The sequence below is a fragment of the Procambarus clarkii genome, chromosome 38 (genome assembly GCF_040958095.1).
Source record: "Procambarus clarkii isolate CNS0578487 chromosome 38, FALCON_Pclarkii_2.0, whole genome shotgun sequence".
NCBI classification, from domain to species: domain Eukaryota; kingdom Metazoa; phylum Arthropoda; class Malacostraca; order Decapoda; family Cambaridae; genus Procambarus; species Procambarus clarkii.
In genome coordinates this window covers 13,767,274-13,781,084 of record NC_091187.1, presented here as the reverse complement: position 1 = coordinate 13,781,084, position 13,811 = coordinate 13,767,274, and the positions used below count along the sequence as shown (strand labels likewise).

Here is a 13,811-nt window from a genome sequence, read left to right as displayed (position 1 = left end):
GCCAGGCAAGCAGTGCATAGTCAAGTGAGGAGCGAATTTGTGCTTCATATAAGGTTTCCCAACCGCTGCTGTCGAGGTGGACTGAAGCTCTCCTCTTTCCATACGGAGGGTTATGTGACGTGAAACAGGCTGTGTTCGTAGAGGCAGATGAGTTGTTACTGTTTTAGATTCAGCAACTGGGAACAAAAAGTTCCAAGCAGCACCGGATATGGTGAGCCCGTAGTGGACTTACCTGGCACAGGAGCGAGGCAAGTAGCACGGGCTATGGTGAGCCCGTAGTGAACTTACCTGGCACAGGAGCGAGGCAAGTAGCACGGGCTATGGTGAGCCCGTAGTGGACTTACCTGGCACAGGAGCGGGGCAAGTAGCACGGGCTATGGTGAGCCCGTAGTGGACTTACCTGGCACAGGAGCGGGGCAAGTAGCACGGGCTATGGTGAGCCCGTAGTGGACTTACCAGGCACAGGAGCGGGGCAAGTAGCACGGGCTATGGTGAGCTCGTAGTGGACTTACCAGGCACAGGAGCGAGGCAAGTAGCACGGGCTATGGTGAGCCCGTAGTGGACTTACCTGGCACAGAAGCGGGGCAAGTAGCACGGGCTATGGTGAGCCCGTAGTGGACTTACCTGGCACAGGAGCGGGGCAAGTAGCACGGGCTATGGTGAGCCCGTAGTGGACTTACCTGGCACAGGAGCGGGGCAAGTAGCACGGGCTATGGTGAGCCCGTAGTGGAATTACCTGGCACAGGAGCGGGGCAAGTAGCACGGGCAATGGTGAGCCCGTAGTGAACTTACCTGGCACAGGAGCGGGGCAAGTAGCAAGGGCTACGGTGAGACCGTAGTGGACCTTATCTGTAACCCCATTGCCTTACCTGTATAGAGTAATTTATGGAAGTGATAAAAAAGGCTGGTGTACGTCAGCCACATACTCTGGGTGTTATCTAGTCCCCGTTATCACTGTAAGATAAACATCAATGGGAAAGTACATAATGTTGCAATTTGCCACACGAAGCAATATCACAGACGAGATCCGAACAACGGTTGATGTTGCAGGTAACAGCACTAAACAACGGCTGTTGTTGTAGTAATAACAACAGTAAACAACGGCTGATGTTGTAGTAATAACAACAGTAAACAACGGCTGATGTTGCAATAATAACAGCAGTAAACAACGGCTGATGTTGTAGTAATAACAACAGTAAACAACGGCTGATGTTGCAATAATAACAGCAGTAAACAACGGCTGATGTTGTAGTAATAACAACAGTAAACAACGGCTGATGTTGTAGTAATAACAACAGTAAACAACGGCTGATGTTGCAATAATAACAGCAGTAAACAACGGCTGATGTTGTAGTAATAACAACAGTAAACAACGGCTGATGTTGTAGTAATAACAACAGTAAACAACGGCTGATGTTGCAATAATAACAGCAGTAAACAACGGCTGATGTTGTAGTCATAACAGCAGTAAACAACCGTTGATGTTGCAGTAATAACAGCAGTAAACAACGGCTGATGTTGCAGTAATAACAACAGTAAACAACGGCTGTTGTAGTAATAACAGTAAACAACCGTTGATGTTGCAGTAATAACAGTAAACAACCGTTGATGTTGCAGTAATAACAGCAGTAAACAACGGCTGATGTTGTAGTAATAACAGTAAACAACGGCTGATGTTGTAGTAATAACAGTAAACAACCGTTGATGTTGCAGTAATAACAGTAAACAACCGTTGATGTTGCAGTAATAACAGCAGTAAACAACGGCTGATGTTGCAGTAATAACAGCAGTAAACAACGGCTGATGTTGCAGTAATAACAGCAGTAAACAACGGCTGATGTTGCGGTAATAACAGCAGTAAACAACGGCTGATGTTGCGGTAATAACAGCAGTAAACAACGGCTGATGTTGCGGTAATAACAGCAGTAAACAACGGCTGATGTTGCAGTAATAACAGCAGTAAACAACGGCTGATGTTGCAGTAATAACAGCAGTAAACAACGGCTGATGTTGCGGTAATAACAGCAGTAAACAACGGCTGATGTTGCAGTAATAACAGCAGTAAACAACGGCTGATGTTGCGGTAATAACAGCAGTAAACAACGACTGATGTTGCGGTAATAACAGCAGTAAACAACGGCTGATGTTGCAGTAATAACAACAGTAAACAACGGCTGATGTTGCAGTAATAACAGCAGTAAACAACGGCTGATGTTGCGGTAATAACAGCAGTAAACAAAGGAAGTTCTTGAGACGTTGAGAGCACAAGGAACAGCTTCCATGCTGCAGGGACGAGATTGCAGCAGCAACAGGAACAACGGCAACATTGCCACAAATGAGAGCGCCAGTGGCAGCCGGCAACCCACCTACAAAACACACACATGCCAACCGCAACAGCCAGATGAGTCAGCAAGCTGAAATTGAAGCGATTAACATATTTGTGCGTCTGGGCTACCGTGGTACGCTCTGACACCTGTCATGAGTCACCGTGAGACTTACCTTGACACCTGTGGCACCTGTGGTACCTGCCTTGACACTTGTGGCACCTGCCTTGACACCTGTGGCACCTACCTCCTACCTTCACACCTGTGGCACCTGCCTTGACACTTGTGGCACCTCCTACCTTCACACCTGTGGCACCTGCCTTGACACTTGTGGCACCTGCTTTGACACCTGTGGCACCTACCTCCTACCTTCACACCTGTGGCACCTGCCTTGACACTTGTGGCACCTACCTTGACACTTGTGGCACCTGCCTTGACACTTGTGGCACCTGCCTTGACACTTGTGGCACCTGCCTTGACACTTGTGGCACCTCCTACCTTCACACCTGTGGCACCTGCCTTGACACTTGTGGCACCTGCCTTGACACTTGTGGCACCTCCTACCTTCACACCTGTGGCACCTGCCTTGACACTTGTGGCACCTGCCTTGACACTTGTGGCACCTCCTACCTTCACACCTGTGGCACCTGCCTTGACACTTGTGGCACCTGCCTTGACACCTGTGGCACCTACCTCCTACCTTCACACCTGTGGCACCTGCCTTGACACTTGTGGCACCTACCTTGACACTTGTGGCACCTACCTTGACACTTGTGGCACCTGCCTTGACACTTGTGGCACCTGCCTTGACACCTGTGGCACCTGCCTTGACACCTGTGGCACCTACCTCCTACCTTCACACCTGTGGCACCTGCCTTGACACCTGTGGCACCTTCCTTGACACCTGTGGCACCTGCCTTGACACCTGAGGCACCTGCCTTGACATCTGTGGCACCTGCCTTGACACTTGTGGCACTTGCCTTGACACCTGTGGTACCAATCCTGACACCTATGACACCTGTCTTGGCACCTTGACACCTGTGGTACCAATCCTGACACCTATGACACCTGTCTTGGCACCTTGACACCTGTGGCACCTTAACACCTGTGCACCTTAACACCTGTGGCACCTTGACACCTGTGGCACCTACCTTGACATCTGTGACACCTACCTTGACATCTTTGACACCTGTGGCACCTACCTTGACATCTGTGACACCTGTGGCACCTTGACACCTGTGGCACCTATCTTGACATCTGTGACACCTGTGGCACTTGCCTTGACACCTGTGGCACCTACCTTGACACCTGTGGCACTTGCCTTGACACCTGTGGCACCTACCTTGACACCTGTGGCACCTACCTTGACACCTGTGGCACTTTCCCTGACACCTATGACACCAACCATGACACCTGTGACACCAACCATGACACCTGTGACACCAACCATGACACCTGTGACACCAACCATGACACCTGTGACACCATGACACCTGTGACACAATGACACCTGTGACACCAACCATGACACCTGTGACACCAACATGACACCTGTGACACCATGACACCTGTGACACAATGACACCTGTGACACCAACATGACACCTGTGACACCATGACACCTGTGACACCAACATGACACCTGTGACACCATGACACCTGTGACACAATGACACCTGTGACACCAACATGACACCTGTGACACCATGACACCTGTGACACCATGACACCTGTGACACCTACCATGACACCTGTGACACCATGACACCTGTGACACCAACCATGACACCTGTGACACCATGACACCTGTGACACAATGACACCTGTGACACAATGACACCTGTGACACCATGACACCTGTGACACAATGACACCTGTGACACCAACCATGACACCTGTGACACCATGACACCTGTGACACAATGACACCTGTGACACCAACCATGACACCTGTGACACCATGACACCATGACACCTGTGACACAATGACACCTGTGACACCATGACACCTGTGACACCATGACACCTGTGACACCATGACACCTGTGACACCATGACACCTGTGACACCATGACACCTGTGACACAATGACACCTGTGACACCATGACACCTGTGACACAATGACACCTGTGACACAATGACACCTGTGACACCATGACACCTGTGACACCATGACACCTGTGACACAATGACACCATGACACCTGTGACACCATGACACCTGTGACACAATGACACCATGACACCTGTGACACCATGACACCTGTGACACCATGACACCTGTGACACCATGACACCTGTGACACAATGACACCTGTGACACCATGACACCTGTGACACCATGACACCTGTGACACAATGACACCATGACACCTGTGACACCATGACACCTGTGACACAATGACACCTGTGACACCAACCATGACACCTCCCATAACCTCCACCTAACCTTCCACCTGTGTCCTCTTGTGCTAATTCCTCTCTCTCTCTCTCTCTCTCTCTCTCTCTCTCTCTCTCTCTCTCTCTCTCTCTCTCTCTCTCTCTCTCTCTCTCTCTCTCTCTCTCTCTCTCAAGAGATTGTCCTCCCTGATGACCTGTTGCTCCTTGGTGCTACTTGTGCCTTTGTACGGAGCTGTACATGCAGGGAACAGGTGCTCCTGCCTTTGGGAGGGTTGGGTAAGGCCCCCCGCCTCCCTCCCTCTGCCAAAGGGGCGGCAATCCTGGGTGTTGATGTCATATTTGGTCGACCTTGTGTCTCAGGGCGGCAGTTGGTGGGGGTTGTTAGGGACGAGGGAGTTATGACGACCCTCTGTCAAGGTGACCTATCGTCAAGATAACCGACCGTCAGGATAACCCACCGTCATGTTAACCCAGTCAGGATAACCCACCGTCATGTTAACCCACCGTCAGGATAACCCACCGTCTGGATAACCCACCGTCATGTTAACCTACCGTCAGGATAACCCACCGTCAGGATAACCTACCGTCAGGATAACCTATCGTCAGGATAACCCACCGTCAGGATAACCCACCGTCATGTTAACCTACCGTCAGGATAACCCGCCGTCAGGATAACCTACCGTCAGGATAACCTATCGTGAGGATAACCCACCGTCAGGATAACCCACCGTCAAGATAACCCACCGTCAAGATAACCCACCGTCAACATAACCCACCGTCAAGATAACCCACCGTCAGGATAACCCACCGTCAACATAACCCACCGTCAAGATAACCCTCCGTCAACATAACCCACCGTCAAGATAACCTACCGTTAACATAACCCACCGCCAAGATAACCCACCGTCAAGATAACCCACCGTCAACATAACCCACCGCCAAGATAACCCACCGCCAAGATAACCCACCGTCAACATAACCTACCGCCAAGATAACCCACCGTCAAGATAACCCACCGTCAACATAACCCACCGTCAACATAACCCACCGTCAACATAACCCACCGTCAACATAATCCACCGTCAACATAACCCACTGCCAAGATAACCCACCGCCAAGATAACCCACCGCCAAGATAACCCACCGCCAAGATAACCCACCGTCAACATAACCCACCGTCAAGATAACCCACCGCCAAGATAACTCACCGTCAGGATAACCCACCGCCAAGATAACCCACCGTCAATATAACCCACCGTCAACATAACCCACCGTCAAGATAACCCACCGCCAAGATAACCCACCGTCAGGATAACCCACCGCCAAGATAACCCACCGTCAAGATAACCCACCGCCAAGATAACCCACTGCCAAGATAACCCACCGTCAACATAACCCACCGCCAAGATAACCCACTGCCAAGATAACCCAACGCCAAGATAACCCACCGCCAAGATAACCCACTGCCAAGATAACCCACCGTCAACATAACCCACCGCCAAGATAACCCACCGCCAAGATAACCCACTGCCAAGATAACCCACCGCCAAGATAACCCACCGCCAAGATAACCCACCGCCAAGATGACCCACCGTCAACATAACCCACCGTCAACATAACCCACCGCCAAGATGACCCACCGTCAACATAACCCACCGTCAAGATAACCCACCGCCAGGGTGACGCAGTTTGTGTGTCGTAACAATGAGAAAGTCATAGGTGAGGTGATTGGTATGTGACCTTGGAGTGGGGTAGGGTGGCCCACCCGCGGCACACCCCTCAGCCCACCCCCGGCCCACCTCCAGAACACCCCTCAGCCCACCACCGGCCCAATTCCAGCCCACCACCGGCCCACATCCAGTACACCCCTCAGCCCACCACCGGCCCAATTCCAGCCCACCACCGGCCCACCTCCAGCACACCCCTCAGCCCACCCCCAGCCCATCTCCAACACACCCCTCACCCCACCCCGGCCCACCCCTCAGCCCACCCCCGGGCCACCTCCAGCCCACCCTCAGCCCACCCCGCAGCCCACCCCAGCCCACCTCCAGCCCACCTGCGGGCCCCACTAACAAAACTAGGATCAATATAGACAACTGTGGCTGGAGGCCGCCATACCCTCCACCATCACCTGACTCTGGTGAGTTTACCTGATGATGCCTCCTCCTCGAGGGTGAGGCTACTCTCTCTGGTTTACTGCGGGTATCCATCCTCTGCTGGGTGGTGTACCCTGGTGTACCCAGGTCTCTCTCTCTCTCTCTCCCTTCTCCATCTGGCCCCGTCCCCCTCACCTCTCTCTCTCTCTCTCTCTCTCTCTCTCTCTCTCTCTCTCTCTCTCTCTCTCTCTTTCTCTCTCTTATTTACTTACTACAACACTATTTAACTCACCTAAAAATCGATAATGATTGATAGACTACTCCTTTTAATTTCACTAATACTAACTAGATATACTCACTACCTATCGTGCGGACCCCGTGGCGTAGTGGTAACACACTCGCCTGGCGTTTCGCGAGCGTTTTGGCCTGGGTTCGAATATAAACATGAAATAAAATAAATCTTTCAATCGTATCAATTGTAACGTAACTCTATATATTTATTTTGTTATTCATCTTATCTTTGTTATATATAGTGAAACTTCGTACCCAAAAGGAACCGCCTACCCAGTGTAAAATCTACGGAGAAATAAACCTTACTTTCACTGAACGATACTTTTTGAAAATTTATGTTCGAAATATTTTTATATTTGTACGAAACATTATGATTTTCCCCTTTGTACTTCGTTCACTTGCAACTTTCCATTTTTATGCATTGTAACTTTGCAACATCTTGTACATCCCCATTTCTTTGCTCTGCAACCTTGCAACTTACAACGCGATCCCCCTGTACAATCTTGATTGCAATTGTATTGCAACCAAAAAGCCCGCGCATGGTCGTAGGCCTACTTTACCTTACTGGTAGTGGGACCACATAGTGCTGGGTAGGGGACTACATAGTGCTGGGTAGGGGACCACATAGTGCTGGGTAGTGGACCACATAGTGCTGGGTAGTGGGCCACATGGTGCTGGGTAGTGGACCACATAGTGCTGGGTAGTGGACCACATAGTGCTGGGTAGTGGACCACATAGTGCTGGGTAGTGGACCACATAGTGCTGGGTAGGGGACCACATAGTGCTGGGTAGTGGACCACATGGTGCTGGGTAGGGGACCACATGGTGCTGGGTAGGGGACCACATAGTGCTGGGTAGGGGACCACATAGTGCTGGGTAGGGGACCACATAGTGCTGGGTAGTGGACCACATGGTGCTGGGTAGGGGACCACATGGTGCTGGGTAGGGGACCACATAGTGCTGGGTAGTGGACCACATAGTGCTGGGTAGGGGACCACATAGTGCTGGGTAGTGGACCACATGGTGCTGGGTAGTGGACCACATGGTGCTGGGTAGTGGACCACATGGTGCTGGGTAGGGGACCACATGGTGCTGGGTAGGGGACCACATAGTGCTGGGTAGTGGACCACATGGTGCTGGGTAGGGGACCACATAGTGCTGGGTAGGGGACCACATAGTGCTGGGTAGGGGACCACTTTCGCCAGACTTTAATATTCTAATCGTACTACTAAACCAAGAGATAATTAATACAGGTGAAGATAATTATAATCTGCAGGGACAAGTTGGAGGGGACGGACCCCTGATGGTCGATTTTAGCGGCACATGAGGCCCCTGGCCCCTGGTGGTCGATGTAAGCAACGCTCTGACCCCTGGACGGTCGATCTAGTCAGCGCATGTGTTCTCTGGCCCCTGGACGGTCGATCTAGTCAGTGCATGTGTTCTCTGGGCCCTGGACGGTCGATCTAGTCAGCGCATGTGTTCTCTGGGCCCTGGACGGTCGATCTAGTCAGCGCATGTGTTCTCTGGGCCCTGGACGGTCGATCTAGTCAGCGCATGTGTTCTCTGGGCCCTGGACGGTCGATCTAGTCAGTGCATGTGTTCTCTGGGCCCTGGACGGTCGATCTAGTCAGCGCATGTGTTCTCTGGGCCCTGGACGGTCGATCTAGTCAGCGCATGTGTTCTCTGGCCCCTGGACGGTCGATCCAGTCAGTGCATGTGTTCTCTGGGCCCTGGACGGTCGATCTAGTCAGCGCATGTGTTCTCTGGGCCCTGGACGGTCGATCTAGTCAGCGCATGTGTTCTCTGGGCCCTGGACGGTCGATCTAGTCAGCGCATGTGTTCTCTGGGCCCTGGACGGTCGATCTAGTCAGTGCATGTGTTCTCTGGGCCCTGGACGGTCGATCTAGTCAGCGCATGTGTTCTCTGGGCCCTGGACGGTCGATCTAGTCAGCGCATGTGTTCTCTGGCCCCTGGACGGTCGATCTAGTCAGTGCATGTGTTCTCTGGCCCCTGGACGGTCGATCTAGTCAGCGCATGTGTTCTCTGGCCCCTGGACGGTCGATCTAGTCAGTGCATGTGTTCTCTGGCCCCTGGACGGTCGATCTAGTCAGCGCATGTGTTCTCTGGGCCCTGGACGGTCGATCTAGTCAGTGCATGTGTTCTCTGGCCCCTGGACGGTCGATCTAGTCAGTGCATGTGTTCTCTGGGCCCTGGACGGTCGATCTAGTCAGTGCATGTGTTCTCTGGGCCCTGGACGGTCGATCTAGTCAGTGCATGTGTTCTCTGGGCCCGGGACGGTCGATCTAGTCAGTGCATGTGTTCTCTGGCCCCGGGACGGTCGATCTAGTCAGTGCATGTGTTCTCTGGTCCTCTTGTGTGGTACTGTGTCAAACGGTTTTTTGCAGTCCGGAAATACACAGACTGCCCAACCTTCTCAGTCTTGCCACATTTTCGTGACTATTATAGAACTCCAGTAGCTTCGTTAGGCATGATCTCCCCTTCCCTAAAGCCATGCTGGTGTATGTTTCCATAATTTTCTCCAGGTGTGGAAGTAGTGTTATTCTTAATTTCCTTTTGCATACTTTGCAGGGGATGTTTGTGAGTGTCATTGATCTGTAGTTAAGGGCCTCTTCTCTATCTACTTTATTGAAAATCTGTACCACATTTGCCTTCTTCTAGCACCTGGGCAATTCGCCCTTTGTAAGTGACTCATTGAAGAGCAATGCTTGAGGTATGCTGTCGGCCTTGAGGTTATCTTGATCTTGAGATGATTTCGGGGCTTTTTAGTGTCCCCGCGGCCCGGTCCTCGACCAGGCCTCCACCCCCAGGAAGCAGCCCGTGACAGCTGACTAACTCCCAGGTACCTATTTACTGCTAGGTAACAGGGACATTCAGGGTGAAAGAAACTTTGCCCATTTGTTTCTGCCTCGTGCGGGAATCGAACCCGCGCCACAGAATTACGAGTCCTGCGCGCTATCCACCAGGCTACGAGGCCCTGTGTCACGTCTTTTCACATCCAAGGTGATACTTTGTCTGGCTCAATAGCTTTAGGTTCGTCTAGTTATGCTAGTTTCATTCTTTCCTCTGCTGTTATCTCAATATTTAATAGTCTCTCATGTAGTTACCGCCTCGTCAAGCACTCGGAGATGTTCAAACTCATTTGTGAACACTCTGGACAGAAGCTGGCTTGAGTTCCTCGTAAATTTCCTGATCATTTCCTGTATGTACACCTCCCGGTCTTCATAGTCACTTGGACGTTCACTGTCATTTTCTTTTGTATATGATTATGTAGTAGTTTTGATTCTTTGTTTTGGAAGCAAATATCACTCGTAATTTATTTCCGATAATCTTATTATATATATGTATTCATTCCTAGAACTAGTTTATCTATTCTTCTGTCTATTGCCCTCTATTTCCTCCACTCCCTTCTGCTCTTCATTTGATAGTTTTAGCATTGTCATTTTCAGATTATATTCTCCCCTGGTTTTTTTGTCCCCCTTATTGTTAGTACAACTCTCTCTTCCGCCATTTTGCATCTCATTTTGACTTAATCCATCATTTCCTGGAATGTTTCCTTGACGTTATATATATATATATATATATATATATATATATATATATATATATATATATATATATATATATATATATATATATATATATTCTTTTAGTCTCGTGTTATCCCCATTTCATTGGCTGTTGTCCTTTCCCAGACCCCTTGTGTTATGGTCGTTGTTTTAAATTTGTGTTTATTACCTATTTGCGTCTGCAGGATCGAGTTCTTAGCTCTTGGACCCTGCCTTTCTAATTGTTGGGTGTCTAATGAACTGACTCCCGATCTATTTTTCCTCTATCATGTATGTCTATTATCTCTCTCTCTCTCTCTCTCTCTCTCTCTCTCTCTCTCTCTCTCTCTCTCTCTCTCTCTCTCTCTCTCTCTCTCTCTCTCTCTCTCTCTCTCTCTCACACACTGGAAGCTGCACGAAACAGCTGTCTAACTTTAAGGTATTTATTTTCTGTTAGGTGAACAGGAAATCAGGTGAAAGAAACTTTGATCATTTGTTTCTGCCTCCGCCGGGAATCGAACCCGGGTTCTCAGCACTACAACCCCTGAACACTGTCCACTTGTACTTGTCTACAGTGGTAAGTACACTGCCACGAGTGTACTTACCTAGTTGTGCTTGCGGGGGTTGAGCTCTGGCTCCTTGGTCCCGCTGTGTGTGTGTGTGTGTGTGCTCACATAGTTGTGCCTGCCGGGGGTTGAGTTTCGTCTCTTGATCCTGGAAGAACATCTGTGTGTGTGTGTGTGTTTAATTATCTAAGTGTAGTTACAGAATGGGAGCTATGCTCGTGATGTCCCGTCTTTCCGGCACTCTTTGTCGTATAACACTTTGAAACTACAAACTTTGTGTGTGTGTGTGTGTGTGTGTGTGTGTGTGTGTGTGTGTCTTTGCGCGTGCGTGCATGCGTGCACTAGGGTGCAGGTGGGACGGGATCATATCATGGTAACCGTGGTGATAGAGGGATAGGTGGAAGGTAAGAGGTGTCCGGCACATATTCCTCAGCTCAATCCCGCCGCCTCCATATCCCTGATTACCAAGCATGATTATCTTGTTATAGTTCAGTTCCCCGTTCTTCTCCCCCCTCACCCCCTCCCCCCCTCGCCCCCTCCCCCCACGCCCCCTCCCCCCCCCTTTATATCATCCTACAGCCGACGATGGGTCGCGTGTCGCGCGCTTCTCCTCCGTCGCGGTCGCGTGCTCCGCTATAAGGAAAGACCCGCATTGTATCGATCGGTTTCTCTGTGAAGCTGCGCATTTTCGGATGACTCAGAGCTGTGCGGAACACCTGTGTGTGCGGGGGTACAGCAACTGATCTATGGTACAGGTGTGTGGTACAGCAACTGATCTATATTACAGGTATGTGGTACAACTGTGTGGTAGTACAGCAACTGATCTATGGTACAGGTGTGTGGTACAGCAACTGATCTATGGTACAGGTGTGTGGTACAGCTGTGTGGTGGTACAGCAACTGATCTATAGTACAGCTGTGTGGTGGAACAGCAACTGATCTATGGTACAGGTGTGTGGTACAGCTATGCGGGTACAGCTGTGCGGTACAGTTGCAGACAGACAATAATAGCCCCCCACTGTCTGCGGAGAGTATTGACCCTCCCCCCCCCCAGGATACAACCCCTACGACATCTGCCTAATTCCCCCGTTACCTAATTCACAAACAAGCAAACAGCGTGATTAACCGCAAGTATCCAATCGTTTTTGTCCTGTGTATAGGGGGATTGAACCCAGATGATCCTGCGGGGTGTGAGCCGAGGACGTAGTCCACTGTGCTACAGGTCCCAGCTACCACCAACAGAGGTGGAATGGCTGGCATACGACAGAGGGGGGACAGGCGGGTGACCCACTTACCCGATTTCTCTATTTTTAAGAGCGCCATCTGGTCTGAGTGGGGGTAAACAAGTGCTCATTTTCCACCACATGTTTCAACAACGTTACTTGAACGTTATTTTGACGCTGTCTTGACGTTGCTGCAATGTTTTTGGTTTTACGTTGAGTTTGCTGGGTTGGTGAGTTTGTTGTGCACCTCATGCTCATCCTGTGTGTGATTTGTTGTGCACCTCATACTCATCTTGTGAGTGGTAGTGTATTGTGCACCCCATACTCATCCTGTGAGTGGTAGTGTGTTGTGAACCCCATACTCATCCTGTGAGTGGTAGTGTATTGTGCACCCCATACTCATCCTGTGATTGGTAGTGTATTGTGCACCCCATACTCATCCTGTGAGTGGTAGTGTATTGTGCACCCCATACTCATCCTGTGAGTGGTAGTGTATTGTGCACCCCATACTCATCCTGTGAGCGGTAGTTTATTGTACATCCCCATACTCATCCTGTGAGTGGTAGTGTATTGTGGACCCCATACTCATCCTGTGAGTGGTAGTGTATTGTGGACCCCATACTCATCCTGTGAGCGGTAGTTTATTGTACATCCCATACTCATCCTGTGAGTGGTAGTGTATTGTGCACCCCATACTCATCCTGTGAGCGGTAGTGTATTGTGCACCCCCATACTCATCCTGTGAGTGGTAGTGTATTGTGCACCCCCATACTCATCCTGTGAGTGGTAGTGTATTGTGCACCCCATACTCATCCTGTGATTGGTAGTGTATTGTGCACCCCCATACTCATCCTGTGAGTGGTAGTGTATTGTGCACCCTATACTCATCCTGTGAGCGGTAGTGTATTGTGCACCCCATACTCATCCTGTGAGTGGTAGTGTATTGTGCACCCTATACTCATCCTGTGAGCGGTAGTGTATTGTGCACCCCATACTCATCCTGTGAGTGGTAGTGTATTGTGCACCCCATACTCATCCTGTGAGCGGTAGTGTATTGTGCACCCCCATACTCATCCTGTGAGTGGTAGTGTATTGTGCACCCCCATACTCATCCTGTGAGCGGTAGTTTATTGTGCACCCCATACTCATCCTGTGAGCGGTAGTGTATTGTACATCCCAAGCTTTGTCCTTTTCTAGTTTCTCCTTGTCATTTTTCAGGTAAGGGTTCCATGCTAGGGCTGCATATTCAAGCGTGGGTCTGACCTTCGTTTGTGTACAGGGTCCGGAAAGCTCCTTCCTCTAGACTTCTGAAGGATACACGGATGTTGACCACTATGATATATGCA

At 50.3% G+C, this 13,811-nt stretch overlaps 2 protein-coding genes across 3 annotated transcripts in view; one reads left to right on the top strand and one right to left on the bottom strand.

The window, feature by feature from the left end:
* LOC138372186 (autotransporter adhesin BpaC-like) overlaps positions 1-12,565 on the bottom strand; it is a 22,323-nt gene extending 9,758 nt beyond the window's left edge. The window contains exons 1-3 of the mRNA XM_069337501.1: positions 12,538-12,565; positions 3,527-3,800; positions 3,172-3,362 (exon numbers count right to left, since the gene is read on the bottom strand). Coding sequence (XP_069193602.1) covers positions 3,172-3,362; positions 3,527-3,800; positions 12,538-12,565 — 493 coding nt within the window. The remainder of the gene's footprint in view (positions 1-3,171; positions 3,363-3,526; positions 3,801-12,537) is intronic.
* The window catches only part of LOC123771902 (ubiquitin carboxyl-terminal hydrolase 2), a 179,114-nt gene that overhangs the window by 23,250 nt on the left and 142,053 nt on the right, over positions 1-13,811 (top strand). The window lies entirely within an intron of this gene.